General features: G+C 47.2%; 1 protein-coding gene across 11 annotated transcripts in view; it reads left to right on the forward strand.

Annotated features, from left to right (window-relative positions):
- ATG9B (autophagy related 9B) overlaps positions 1-14,117 on the forward strand; it is a 268,139-nt gene that overhangs the window by 227,504 nt on the left and 26,518 nt on the right. For 10 of the 11 annotated variants that reach the window (XM_029587964.1, XM_029587963.1, XM_029587957.1 and 7 more), the window contains 2 exons: positions 6,436-6,665; positions 7,791-7,899. In XM_029587964.1, coding sequence (XP_029443824.1) covers positions 6,436-6,665; positions 7,791-7,899 — 339 coding nt within the window. The remainder of the gene's footprint in view (positions 1-6,435; positions 6,666-7,790; positions 7,900-14,117) is intronic. The other variant, XM_029587967.1, reaches the window with a different exon arrangement.

Here is a 14,117-nt window from a genome sequence, read left to right on the forward strand (position 1 = left end):
AGTATGGCACTGCAGGTGACTTATTGCTACTGTATTGTGGCAAGGGCTACCATGCGTTTGTTGCAGCAGGTGCAGGAAGGTGCCTTGATTCAGTATTGGAAGAGGTATCCTAGGTAGAGCCTGGAGCAGCTTTGTTGGCGAATGCTTCCTTTGATTTGGTGTGCATATCCACCAGGAGTACGGCTTCCATAGTGGCGGTTAGGATACGGTTATGTAACTGGTCAGCAGATTCAGTCTCCAAGATAAGCTTGACAAAATTCCCTTTTAAGGGGAATTTATTGTTGGGAGAGGATCTCAAGAAGATGGCCAAGATTTTGGAAGATTTGACAGTGCCTAGCCTCCTGGAGGATAAGCCTAAGGGGACATTGTGGCCACTGCAGGTCTGAAGAGATTTAGAGATTCCAAGAGGTATAAGTAACAAAGGCCCTTGAACAGTCAGAATAAGTCAGGGGATAGGAGGCGATGTCCTTTTGTGAATTACAGACTGACTAAAAGATAGGAAAAAGAGAGTAAGATTAAATGGTCAGTTATCTCAGTGGAAAAAGGTAAATAGTTGAGTGCCTTAGGTACCTGTACTTGGACTGGTGCTTTTCAATATATTTATAAATGATCTGGAAAGGGAATCAGTGAGTGAGGTGATCAAATTTTCAGATGACACAAAATTATTCAGAGTAGTTAAATCACATGTGGACTGTGATAAATTGCAAGAGGACCTTGCAAGACTGGAAGATTGGGCATCCAAATGGCAGGCGAAATTTAATGTGGACAAGTGCAAGGTGATGCATATAGGGAAAAATAACCCTTGCTGTAGTTACACGATGTTAGGTTCTATATTAGGAGCTACCACCCAGGAAAAAGATCTAGGAGTCATAGGGGCGGATTTTCAGAGCCCTGCTCGCGTAAATCCGCCCAAAACCGGGCGGATTTACGCGAGCAGGGCCCTGCGCGCCGGTGAGCCTATTTTACATAGGCTCACCGGCGCGCGCAGAACCCCGGGACTCGCGTAAGTCCCGGGGTTTTCGGAGTGGGCGTGTCGGGAGGCGTGTCGGGGGGCGGGGCCGGAGCGCGCAGCGTTGCGGGGGCGTGTCGGCAGCGTTTTGGGGGCGGGTACGGGGGCGTGGCTACGGCCCGGGGGCGTGGCCGCGCCCTCCGTACCCGCCCCCAGGTCGCGGCCCGGCGCGCAGGAGGCCCGCTGGCGCGCGGGGATTTACGCCTCCCTCCGGGAGGCGTAAATCCCCCGACAAAGGTAGGATGGGGGTTTAGACAGGGCCGGGCGGGTGGGTTAGGTAGGGGAAGGGAGGGGAAGGTGAGGGGAGGGCAAAGGAAAGTTCCCTTCTAGGCCGCTCCGATTTCAGAGCGGCCTAGGAGGGAACGGGGGTAGGCAGCGCGGCTCGGCGCGCGCAGGCTATACGAAATCGATAGCCTTGCGCGCGCCGATCCAGGATTTTAGCCGATACGCGCGACTACGCGCGTATCTACTAAAATCCAGCGTACTTTTGTTTGCGCCTGGAGCGCAAACAAAAGTAGGCTGTTCGCGCTCGTCTGAAAATCTACCCCATAGTGAATAATACATTGAAATTATAGGCACAGTGTGCTGCAGCAATCAAAAACAAACAGAATGTTGGGAATTATTAGGAAGAGAATGTCATAATGCGCCTCTGTATTGCTCCATGTTGAGACCGCACCTTAAGTACTGTGTGCAGTTCTGGTCACCGCATCTCAAAAAAGATATAGTTGCATTGGAGAAGGTACAGAGAAGGGCAACCAAAATGATAAAGGGGATGGAACGGCTCCCGTGAGGAAAGGCTAAAGAAGTTAGGGCTGTTAAGCTTGGAGAAGAGACAGCTGAGGGGGATATGATAGAGGTCTATAAAATTACGAGATGACTATAACGGGTACATTTGAATAGGTTATTTTCTCTTTCGGATAATAGGAGGACTAGAGGACACTTCATGAAGTTAGGAAGTAGCACATTTAAAACAAATCAGACAGAATTCTTTTTCACTCAACGCACAATTAAGCTCTGGAATTAATTTCTAGAGGATGTGGTTAGGGCAGTTAGTGTAGCTGGATTTAAAAAAGGTTTAGATGAGTTCCTTGCAGAGAAGTCCATAAACTACTATTAATCAAGTTGACTTAGGGAATAGCCACTGCTATTACTGGCATTAGTAGTATGGTATCTATGCAATGTTTGGATATTTGCCAGGTACGTGTAACCTGGATTGCCCACTGTTGGAAGCAGAATGTTGGGCTTGATGGATGCTCAGTCTGACCCAGTACGGCAACTTCTTATGTTCTTACATAGGCCATTTAGTAGATTTCAGTCTTTTTGTTCTTCCAAAAGAGGAGAGAAGGATGGAGCCTCAGGGTGGCAGGGTTCTCCTGTAGTTCCCAATGAAGTTTTGGAGAAATAGTCTCTGGATCAGAAGATAGGTGGTCGTCTATCAAGTTTTTATCAGAGATGTGTCCAAATTACCTCAGATCAATGTGTCTTAGAGGTGGTTTGGAATGGGCATCCCCTCTAAATTTCCTGTCATATCTTAGTTGCTTTTATGGTTTCCCCTGATCATTCTGCCCTGAAAAAGAAGGCTGTAAGGTTCATATAGGAGGGAAGAGTGGAGTCAGGGATAGTACTCAGTATACTTGGTAGATCCCAAAAAAGAAGGGTCCTTTTGTCCTATTCTAGATCTGAAACCGGTCAACAAGTCCTTGAAAGTTTTGCATTTCAGGATGCATTTGAGATCAATCATGGTGGCAGTGAGACCAGGGGGGTTCTTAACCACCACTGATCTACCAGAGGCATATCTTCATATTCCTATAAGGAAAGATCATCAATGGTACCTTTGTTTTGCAGTACTAGAATAGTGGATAGGTGGGCTACAAATATTCTAAATGAATAAATAAATACTAAAGGATCATTTCCAGTTTCAAGCTCTGCCCTTTGGATTAGCCAAAAGTGATGTTGGTAGTAGCAGCAGTGCTGAGCCAAGAAAGATTGTTGATTCACCCTTACCTGAACAATTGGTTGATTTGGGTAAAGTCAATTTAAGAGTGTATGGGCTACGAGAGTGATCCAATTGTTGTAAAAATTTGATTGGCTAGTACACTTCTCAAAGAACAGTCTTCTGCCCTCTCAGTCTCTGGAGTATCTGGGAGCTCTCTTTGACACAAAATTAAGAAGAGTATATATGATGGAGCAAAGAATTCAGAAACTGCAGGGCTAAGTCTGTTCCTTATTGGACATTACGAAACTGCTAGCTACAACCTTTTTACTTCATGGCAGTAGCATTGGATCTGGTTCCATGAGCAAGAGCACACATGAGATCACTTCAGAAGGTGGTGGTGTCCAGGTGGGATCTTCAGTCACAGGATTACTCAGTGAGACTCACTGTACCGGAGCAGACCAGAGTGAGTTTATCTGGAGTTCCTAGCCATCAACAAATCACTCCAATTTTGTCAAAATATCATTGGTTACCTGTTAATTGGCAAATCAAATTCAAGATCCTAATGTTGGTTTTAAAAGGTCTTAATGGCCTTGTTCTCACAAGTTTTAATGCTTGCTGAAACTGTGTCGCCCATTGAGGTCTCTTAGATCTGCCTTGTTAAATTTGCTTGATGTTCTCTCCCACAAAGTTGTTCATTTAGATAAATCTTGCAGGTGCATTTTCTAGGTGCAGGACCCTGAGCTCTGGAACTCGCTCCCATGCCTTTTAAAAGAAGAGATATCTTTTCTTAAATTCAGGAAGTTGGTGAAGGGCTTCTTCCTGCTGGTTTTTAACTGAGTCATGTTTTAAGTTATCTGTTGCTAGTATTATCTAATTTGGGAACAAGGCAGGTATTATATAATTTTAATTGATTTTATTATATCTTTTTATCTAAGAATATAAGAACATAAGAAATTGCCATGCTGGGTCAGACCAAGGGTCCATCAAGCCCAGCATCCTGTTTCCAACAGAGGCCAAACCAGGCCACAAGAACCTGGCAATTACCAAACACTAAGAAGATCCCATGCTACTGATGCAATTAATAGCAGTGGCTATTCCCTAAGTAAACTTGATTAATAGCCGTTAATGGACTTCTCCTCCAATAACTTATCCAAACCTTTTTTGAACCCAGCTACACTAACTGCACTAACAACATCCTCTGGCAACAAATTCCAGAGCTTTATTGTGCGTTGAGTGAAAAAGAATTTTCTCTGATTAGTCTCTTCCAGGTTGAGGGACATCAGGTTTGTCGTCATCAACCTCAGCACCAGGGAAAGACCGGGCCGAGTACCAAGGGAACCTGAGGAATCATCACCATCGGTCACTTTTGATGCATGGTGCCAAGCTCAGGAAGGCATGACGCTTGCCGTGATGCCCCTGAAGTAATCCCGTGGTGAGGAGTGCCCATCCTCTATCGATGACGGGATTGCACAACGGGCTCCAACAGTCCTGGTGTCAGTTGGCAATCCACCCTGGGGATCCGAGGAAGATCTGGCCATCCCTCCTGCCTCTCAGTCCATTTTGGTCTCGACAACTTTCGAGGAAGAGTTGGAGCATAGAGTCCAGCTGGCAGACCTTTGGGCCCTGTTGAAGCCTCCCCTAAGGCCTCCCGCTGTGTCTTGGGACCTCTCATCATGGTGCTATCTCAACTGATGAAAGCTCCTTTTGAGCCGCTATGCACCTGTGACCTGAAGTACCTGACCTGAAAGGTCATAATTTTGGTGGCGTTTACTTCAGCCCACAGGGTCAGCGAGCTTCAGGCCTTATTGACTTATCCACCTTATACCAAGTTTTATCATGACAAGGTGGTCTTGCGCACGCGCACCATAAGTTCCTGCTTAAGGTGGTGATGGATTTCCATCTTAACCTGTCAATCGTCCTGCCAACATTTTTTCCCAGGCCCCATTCGCACCAAGGCTAATGAGCACTTCACGGTTAGGATTGCAAGAGAGCCCTAGCCTTCTACCTTGAGTGCACAGAAGCCCATAGACTGTCCACCGAAATTTCATTTCTTTTGACAGGAATAGATTGGGAGTTGCCATTGCCAAACAGACACTAACCAATTGGCTAGCAGATTGCATCTCCTTCTGTTATGCGCAGGCAGGTCTGCATCTTGGGGGTCATGTCAATGCTCATTCTGTCAGAGCCATGCCAATGTCTGTGGCCCCATTTGCGAGCAGTTCCCGTGGAGGAGATCTGCAAGGTTGCAACGTGGAGTTCTCTTCACACATTCGCATCACATTACCAACCAGATAGGGATGGCCGATGAGACAGTAGGTTCGGCCAGTCTGTCCTCCGGAATCTCTTTGAGGTATAAGAACATAAGAACATGCCATACTGGGTCAGACCAAGGGTCCATCAAGCCCAGCATCCTGTTTCCAACAGTGGCCAATCCAGGCCATAAGAATCTGGCAAGCACCCAAACACTAAGTCTATCCCATGTTACTGTTCCTAGTAATAGCAATGGCTATGTTCTAGAACCCAACTCTCCCTGCCTAGGGCCCATTGTTTGGGTTCAGGCTGTCTCCCCCTCTGTTACCAGCAGCACTGTGGTTGTTGTGCCCGTTGGCACCTGGTTGGTGTCTGTTGGTCCCCTTTTGTGTTGGGGAGCAGTCTGTAGCTAGGGATTCACCCATGTATGAGGACTACCATCCTGCTTGTCCTAGGAGAAAGCAGAGTTGCTTACCTATAACAGGTGTTCTCCTAGGATAGCAGGATGTTAGTCCTCATGAAACATGCCCGCTACCCTGTGGAGTTGGGTTTCTCCTATTTTTTCATTATTTTATTTTTATCGTAATTCTATGTTCCGAGACTGAAGAGGGGACCCCGCATGGACGCGTGGTATAGGGCATGCTGGGCATGCTCAGTGTACCTAGTCAAAAGTTCTAGAAATTTTGACATAAATTTTCCATGCCGGGCTCCATCCGATGATGTCACCCATGTGTGTTGTAGGAGAACACCTGTTACAAGTAAGCAACTCTGCTTTCTCTTGTGTGTGATACCAAAGTCATTTTTCACTCTTTTTTTTTTTTTTTTTGTTGTAACATTGACGGAAATAAAATAAAAACTGGAAATGAAGGTCCCTGCTTATAATGTATGTGCATAGTGAAATATGCACTTACTTTGTTGCTGCTGTGTCAGGGTAAATCTGAAGGTAAGCCTTTGCAGAATTGCCCCTAATATTCGAAGCCTGGAAGTTTAAATTCATAGCTGGTCTCATGAATGTTGATTGCATACACGATATCAAGCGTGGTTTTGGTTTCTATATAGAGACTATTTTCCCCTTAGGTACAAGTAAAGTCTGAATGATCTACATCACAAAAAATGTTGGAGAAATACATAAATGAATGCACTTAACCTAGCAATAAAATATCGCTGTTTGGCAGACCAATCATAGACATGAACCCATCTGCTCTTCCTTTTCTGACTCTTGCCTTTTCCTTTTTTTCAGCCGGATACCTTGCTGGCCAGTGTGCTTGTCCATCCCATCCTCACTGCCAGTGGTCTGCCCCGCCGGGATTGGCGCTTCTCGCAGCCAACTAGCACAGCCTCAGCAGCTGCCAGTGTCCTGGCCTCCCTCTCCACCTCTCAGAACCCCACACGACACCGGTCTCACACAGGGCTCCCAGGGACCTGCACTGAAAGCCTGTACCGCAGTGACCGGACCGTCTTCCAAGAAAGGTATCTGAGCAGGCTTGGAGTTCCTAAGGTTGGGGGAGGATTGATTCTATTATACAGGGCATGTTATGAATGATTCAGTGATGGGGTAAATCAGATTTAATGCTATTATCCATACAATGCCCCACCAGTATTCTCTAAGCCTACTTTCACATTACCCCACTCAGGGAAGAGGTAGGATTGAATGTATCTGTGCAGCACTGCATATGTCTAGTAGCACTGTAGAAATAAGTAGAATAAATTAATTCCTGCATCACAATCTGTACTTTCCTCCCATCATTCCCATTTTGCTTGACTGAGCTGAAGTGGGAAGGAGTAAATGCTGTGTACCTGCACTGAAGGGAGGGGTCTATCACTCTGTAACTGTGCTGGAAGGAGGGACCTGTGGCTGTGTGCCTGTGCTCTATCCCCTGTGATCTGCATTGGAAGGATGGGCCCATCCTTAAGAGCATGCACTAGAGGGAGGGCCCATCACTATTTCCCTGCATTGATAGGCTGGGACAATAGCCCCGTATCGTGCAGAGGAAGGGCCTACCTTATAGTTTATAGTTTATTCCTTTTTATATACCGACGTATCAGAAATCCATCACATCGGTTTACAATAACGCACTTAAAACAATAAATTGAAACAAATAAGTAAAACCTACATAATTCTATAAAAACAGTTAAAGTTATCAAAGCTGTATACAATAAGTGCTGATATCAATAAAATACATTGGTTTAAGCAAAGAGCAATAAGACAAAGTAATAAATTATCTTAAAAGTATTTTTTGCTAAAAGAATACATATTAAAAACTAAATCATTATCTAGAATTTGTGTTAGTATGTTAAAAAACATAGCAGACAAAAACATTAACTAAAATTTTTGTAGGCACAGTTAAAAAGCCAGGTTTTTAAATCAGCTTTAATTTTTTTTTTTCTATGTTTGCAGTCTTAATTCTACTGGGAAGGAGTTCCAAAGTTTAAGACCTGCAATTGATACTGCTCTCTCTCTTGTGTGTTTGTTCTGAAGGGAGAGGTTTGTGTAGCCCTTCTGTACAGAGGAGAGGAAGCAGGTGTTGCTTCCCAGGTTATGTGCCATGAGTTTCGTCTACCAATGCTGATACAGGTTTTCTTTGCTTTTATCAGCAGCATGTCAGGATATGGTACCCAGCACCAGAGTATCTCCCATTCCCACCTGCTGGTCTCTGAATTTGCCTCAGCTGAGATGAGCTTGCATGCCATCTACATGCATGAGGTAAGTGATAGAGCCCCACTCCTGTTCTAGCTTGCTAACCACATGTATGAGGTGAGTGTGAGAGTCCCCTCCTGTATTAACATGCTATGTACATGTTTGAGATGAGCATGAGAGAGCCTCTCTCCTATTTTAATGTGCTATCTACATGTATGAGAGAGCCACTCCCCATGCTAATATAACCTGTATGAGGTGAGTATGATAACCCCTCCCCTATACTAATATGCTATCTACATGTAGATGATGAATATCAGAGAAACCCCCCCCACACACACACACACACTCACATACTAATATGTTATCTACATGTATGAGAACCCTTCCCCTGTACTAATATGCTTTCTCCATGGATAAACAGATACAAACAGCCACACTATGACATCATCTGACAGGAAATCTTTTTGTGCTCTCTCCTGTCTATGTTGCCATCCTGATTTTTCAAGGACAATTTCATTTGATTTCTTCTAATTTTCTTTAGTTTAATTATTGTTTTTTCAGTATAAATGTAAAAAATAAAGAAAAGAGAAGCTTTTTGTTCCCTCTACGTACCCGGATCAGTCCAGACAGTGGGTTGAGCCTCCTGTCCAGCAGAGGGAGACAGAGAAAAACTGAAAAGGTATCCTATATCAGGACAGTGCTCACCCTGCGTCCCTTCAGTATTTCTCTGTCTCCCAGCAGAGGCAGGCAGTTGAACCTGCAGTTCCCTAGCTTTCTCTGCTTTCTACACTGTGGTGATTTCTTTCTTTCTCCTTCTGATTGTTTCCAGGATCAAGCAAGTATTGATTAATTTCTATATGTAAAAAAAAAAAAAAAAAGAATTTGAAGGAAATCAAACTTCTTGTCTATGTGAGACAGCTCTGTCTCACAGCTCTTTTTCAGGGTTCCAGGGGGGATTTTCCCCTTGAGTACTCAGCCTGGGACCCCTCTTCCCGGTGACCACTTGCCTGGCTTAAAGGGGTGATACTGGTGGTCCAGTCACTCCCCCTTTTTGCGTCTGCCTCAGGTCTTTTAGCAGAGAGGCTCCCATTCCTCTGCTCGTTTCTTTGAAAAAAAACAACCCAAAAAGACCATCGGAGGCACAGCTTACCCACACTTTTCATTGCAGGCTCCAGCAAGGTAAGCAGCCGGGGAAGTGATTACTGGTGGTCCAGTCCCTTTTTTCACCCATGTGTGTCTAAGCACTGTAAAAAAAAACAAAACAATTTTTCTTTTTTGGTCAGCTGCAATCCAGGACCCCTGCCCACCTGAATCGCCGCGTTTTTGGCCGATTTCGTGTTTTGTGAGCCGTTTTTCCCCCCACCATGCTGCGGCCATCCTGGTGTATAGCATGTGAGGAATCGGCTGCGCAGTTTTCTAGGACTGGGATTTGCTCGAGGTGCCATCCAGGGGGGGTGGGCAGCTCTTTTTCAGGGTCTGCAGCAACAGCCAAGCCTCGTGGGGCTCAAAAACATCAGGCTCCGCAGGAGCTCAGACCTGGTCCTTTCTCCCTCAGTGCAGGGCCGGCAGCCATCTTAAGTACATGTCTTAAGCACATGTCATGCAACTCAGGCAAGGGCTGTTGGGGAGGGTGAGCTTCCTCCAACATTGTATCCAGTCCCTGCAACGCCTGATGAGAATGCAGCTCAGGATCAGGTTTTTTTCACAGGAGGACCCTGCTTTTTCAGATCAGATTTTTCAGATCTTTAGATTTTGTCCTCCTTATGCATAAAGCCTTTTTGGCTTCCAGGTCTCTGCAAGGTGGTGCCTTGCCAGTCAGACCTATGCAGGGACTGCCCCCCAAGGTAGCCAAGCATGCCGATGTTCCTGCGTCTCTAAGGGTTGTGAAGTTAAAAGGCGCGGTGGTTTGTGCAGCTGCAGGTGCAGGAGCCTCTCCTCCCCCTCCTGTGGAGGGGGGGGGCATGGATGAGGAGCAAGGGAAACAGGCTTCTTTGGAGGGTGATGACCCTCAGGTGGTACGTCTGTTCCAGAGGGAGGAGTTGGAACCCCTCTTTCCTGCAGTCCTGGCGGAGCTCGGGGTTCGGTCTCCACAGTCTGTAGCAGTCTCGTGCAGCGGGCAAGCCTCAGGTGGGTTCAACAATTACTCAGCACCCAGGACCTCCCGTCTGCAGAGACGGAACAGGCAGAAAGGCTGGAAGGCGCGATTGCATATGTGGCTGATGCTCTCTATGATCTCCTCAGGGTGCAAGCCAGAGCTATGGTCTCAGTGATGTCAACCAGGCGATTGGGCTGCAGACTCCTCTTCTACATCGCAGTTGGGCACTCTACCCTTCAAGGGTAAGTTACTTTTTGGCGAAGACCTGGACCAGCTTATCAAAATCTTGGGTGACAACAAGGTTCAAAAGCTAACGGAGGACCGCCCCAAGCAGTCCAGATCCTTTTTTTCCGTCACGCTCTCGTTTTTGGGGGCAGCGCAGGTACAACAAGCCGCGTGGAGCTTTTCAACGAAACACCTCCACTAGGTCTCTAGCATGGTCTCACTCCTTTCGGGGCAGACGGCCCTTCCGAGATGATACCCATCAAGGCACCACCGCAAAGTCCTCACAATGAGATACGGCCTGCCCATTCCTCCGTTCCAGACTTAGGTGGTCAGCCGCCCCTATTTCTTGAGGAATGAGCCAAAATTACTTCGGATCAGTGGGTCCTCGAAGTCATCGAAAGAGGCTGCGTGTTAGTTTGCTCGGGATCTCCTGGACCTCTACTTGATCTCTCCCTGCAGAACTCAGAAGCGCTCAGCGGTGTGCCAGACTCTCGACAGGCTTCAAGCGCTCGGTGCCATAGTCCCAGTCCCCCTCCAGGAACAGGGATCCGGCCAGTATTCCATCTACTTCGTCGCCCCCAAAAATGGACGGCTCCTTTCGACTGATCCTGGACCTCAAGAGAGTCAACAAGGCCCTCAAGGTTACCCATTTTCGGATGGAGACCCTGAGGGCGGTCATAGCGACGGTTCGTACAGGGGAGTTCCTTGCTTCTCTTGACCCGACGGAGGCCTACCTTCACATCCCGGTCCGCCAGGAACACCAGAGATTTCTTCGTCTCAACATCCTGGGATGACATTTTCAGTTTTGAGCATTCCCATTCGGTCTCGCCACCGCCCATGCACATTTACTAAGATCATGGTGGTAGTGTCGGCCTTCTTCCGGTGGGAGGGAGTCCTAGTCCACCCATAGCTGGACGACTGGCTCATTCGGACAAAGTCGGAGGACCTGTGCATGATAGCGGTCATCCGGGTCTTGTCGGTTCTCACCTCCCTCGGGTGGATAGTCAGTTTCTCAGAGAGCAACCTCAAGCCCTCTCAGGTCCTCGAATTCTTAGGAGCACGCTTCGACACTCGTGTGGGCAAAGTTCTGTTACCCGAGGCCCGTGCCCTCAAGCTCATGGGTCAAGTCCAACATCTATTATCTCTCATGGTCCCCACGCTTGGGATTATCTCCAGGTTCTGGGCACTATAGCTTCAACTATAGATTTGGTTCCCTGGGCCTTTGCGCATATGCGTCCTTTGCAGAAATCTTTGCTATCCCGCTGGAAGCCGGTCTCGGAGGAGTTTCAGACACCCTTACCACTTTCTGATGTTACCATCGACAGCATGCAGTGATGGCGCTCTCTCGCCCACCTGTTGAAAGGGATGCCCTTGCAGCCATCTCAGTAGATTGTTGTGACAACGGATGCCAGCCTCTCCGGCTGGGGAGCGGTGTGTCAGAATCAGTCTTCCCAGGGACGATGGACCCCAGTCCAGTCTCAGTGGCACATCAATCGTCTGGAGACCTGAGCGGTCCGTCTGACTCTCAAGACTTTTCTGCCCTTGATCCATCGCAAAGCTGTGCGAGTCCTATCCGACAATTCCACCACGGTAGCTTACATCAATCACCAGGGAGGAACCAGGAGCAGTCCCTCGGTATTTCTCTGTCTCCAGCAGATGGTGGAAGGGCAAATCCTGGAGTCTTGAGATTAAAAAAAAAAAGAAACCTCAAACGCCAATTTGGCTTGCCTCCCAGGGGTTTGTTAGGGCCCAGTGGGGTTTGTGAGGTGGATAAGCAGGGGGTTGGGGACCCTTATTGCTCGATCCCTTCTTGCCGGACCGAATAGAAAGCTGGAGGTTCCAGTTCCCTCACCCTCAAGGAGGAACAGAGCCTTCTGCCGGTCTTCTATCAAGGGAAGTGCTTCTTGACTTTGATTCACTGTTTTAAAGTTTAAAGCTTTGTTAAAAAAAAAAGGGAAGAGACTAAAGAGAGAGAAGTGGATTGCCGTGGGTCAGCATGCTTGCCCAGAATCTTTCATCGCAGACGATCAAGTGGCTCTTCTTTTAGTTCCCGTTTCTCCAGAGGTGTTTTTGTTTTTGCAGTAGCTCAGTGCCACTTTTTTAAGTGGGCCATGCAGTCCTATTTGTGGATATGCGAGCACTCGTCTCTCCCAAGAGGGCCAATGCTCCCAGTGTCTCTGGAGGAGAGCACACCTTGGGGAAGGTGAAAACTGCTTTGGCCGGGCGCCGTGAGCCTGGGAGGTTCTCTGCAGTAAGGCAGCCGGTGGATGACCCCTTCCCACTGAGCGCGGGAACGGTTATCATTTTGTCCACATTCTCCACTGCCTCGTGTGCCGCGGAGGAGGAGGGGGATTTCCCTCCTCCATTGAACCCTGTGGTTAGGGCCTCTGGGGGAGGTCAGGAGGCTGAGGGGAATCCTGCAGCCTCCGAAGATGATTCCCGGGAGGATTCTGATTCTTCTTCTTTCTCATCTGACTTTGTTCTCCTCTTACATAAGGCTTATAAGGCCAGGAAAGCTAAAGCTTTGCAGGGGGCATCGGCGCGCTCAAGACCGGCAAAGAGGGCCAGGACCTCTCGAGTTGCCAGGGCTAAGAGGGTCCAACAGATCCCAGGGGCCCCAACACTATCTACCGCAGCGGACTCCTCCTCTGATGCTTCAGAGGTGGGGGATCTGCAGGAACAGGGCCAGTTTGGTTCGGATCCAGGTTTCGTGGACCAGGATCTGGATTAAGTGCTGAACAAAAGCCCATCTGTGGAAGGGGATGATCTCAAGGTGGTACAGTTGTTCCACAGGGAGCAGCTGGATCCCTTGATTCCTGCAGTTCTGGAAGAGCTGGATATAAAGATCCCTTGAGAGGAATCGGGTTTAAAAGAGGTGGACTTGGTCATGATTGGCCTCCAGGGTCCAACAAGGTCTTTTTCTTTTCACCAGTCGGGTCAGCACTTTGGTGTTTAGGGAGTGGGATACTCCCGACACAGGCCTGAAGGTCAGCAGAGCCACTGATAAGTTGCATCCTTTGCCAGAGGAAACACTGGAACTCCTGAAGGTCCCAAAAGTGGATGCATCCGTTTTGGCTGTTACCAAGAAGACAACTATTCCAGTTGCCAGTGCTATGACGAGTGAGGTTATCAAATTTGCAGATGATACAAAATTATTCAGAGTAGTTAAATCACAAGCAGACTGTGATACATTGCAGGAGGACCTTGCAAGACTTGAAGATTGAGCATCCAAATGGCAGATGAAATTTAATGTGGACAAGTGCAAGGTGTTGCATATAGGGAAAAATAACCGTTGCTGTAGTTACACGATGTTAGGTTCCATATTAGGAGCTACCACCCAGGAAAAAGATCTAGGCATCATAGTGGATAATACTTTAAAATCGTCAGCTCAGTGTGCTGCAGCAGTCAAAAAAGCAAATAGAATGTTAGGAATTATTAGGAAGGGAATGGTTAATAGAACGGAAAATGTCATAATGCCTCTATATCGCTCCATGGTGAGACCACACCTTGAATACTGTGTACAATTCTGGTCGCCGCATCTCAAAAAAGATATAGTTGCGATGGAGAAGGTACAGAGAAGGGCAACCAAAATGATAAAGGGGATGGAACACCTTCCCTATGAGGAAAGGCTGAAGAGATTAGGGCTGTTCAGCTTGGAGAAGAGACGGCTGAGGGGGGATATGATAGAGGTCTTGAACGAGTAGATGTGACTCTGTTATTTTCACTTTCGAATAATAGAAGGACTAGGGGGCATTCCATGAAGTTAGCAAGTAGCACATTTAAGACTAATCGGAGAAAATTCTTTTTCACTCAACGCACAATAAAGCTCTGGAATTTGTTGCCAGAGGATGTGGTTAGTGCAGTTAGTGTAGCTGGGTTCAAAAAGGTTTGGATAAGTTCTTGGAGGAGAAGTCCATTAATGGCTATTAATCAATTTTACTTAGGGAATAGCCACTGCTATTAA

This window comes from Rhinatrema bivittatum, chromosome 2 (genome assembly GCF_901001135.1).
Source record: "Rhinatrema bivittatum chromosome 2, aRhiBiv1.1, whole genome shotgun sequence".
Lineage (NCBI taxonomy): Eukaryota > Metazoa > Chordata > Amphibia > Gymnophiona > Rhinatrematidae > Rhinatrema > Rhinatrema bivittatum.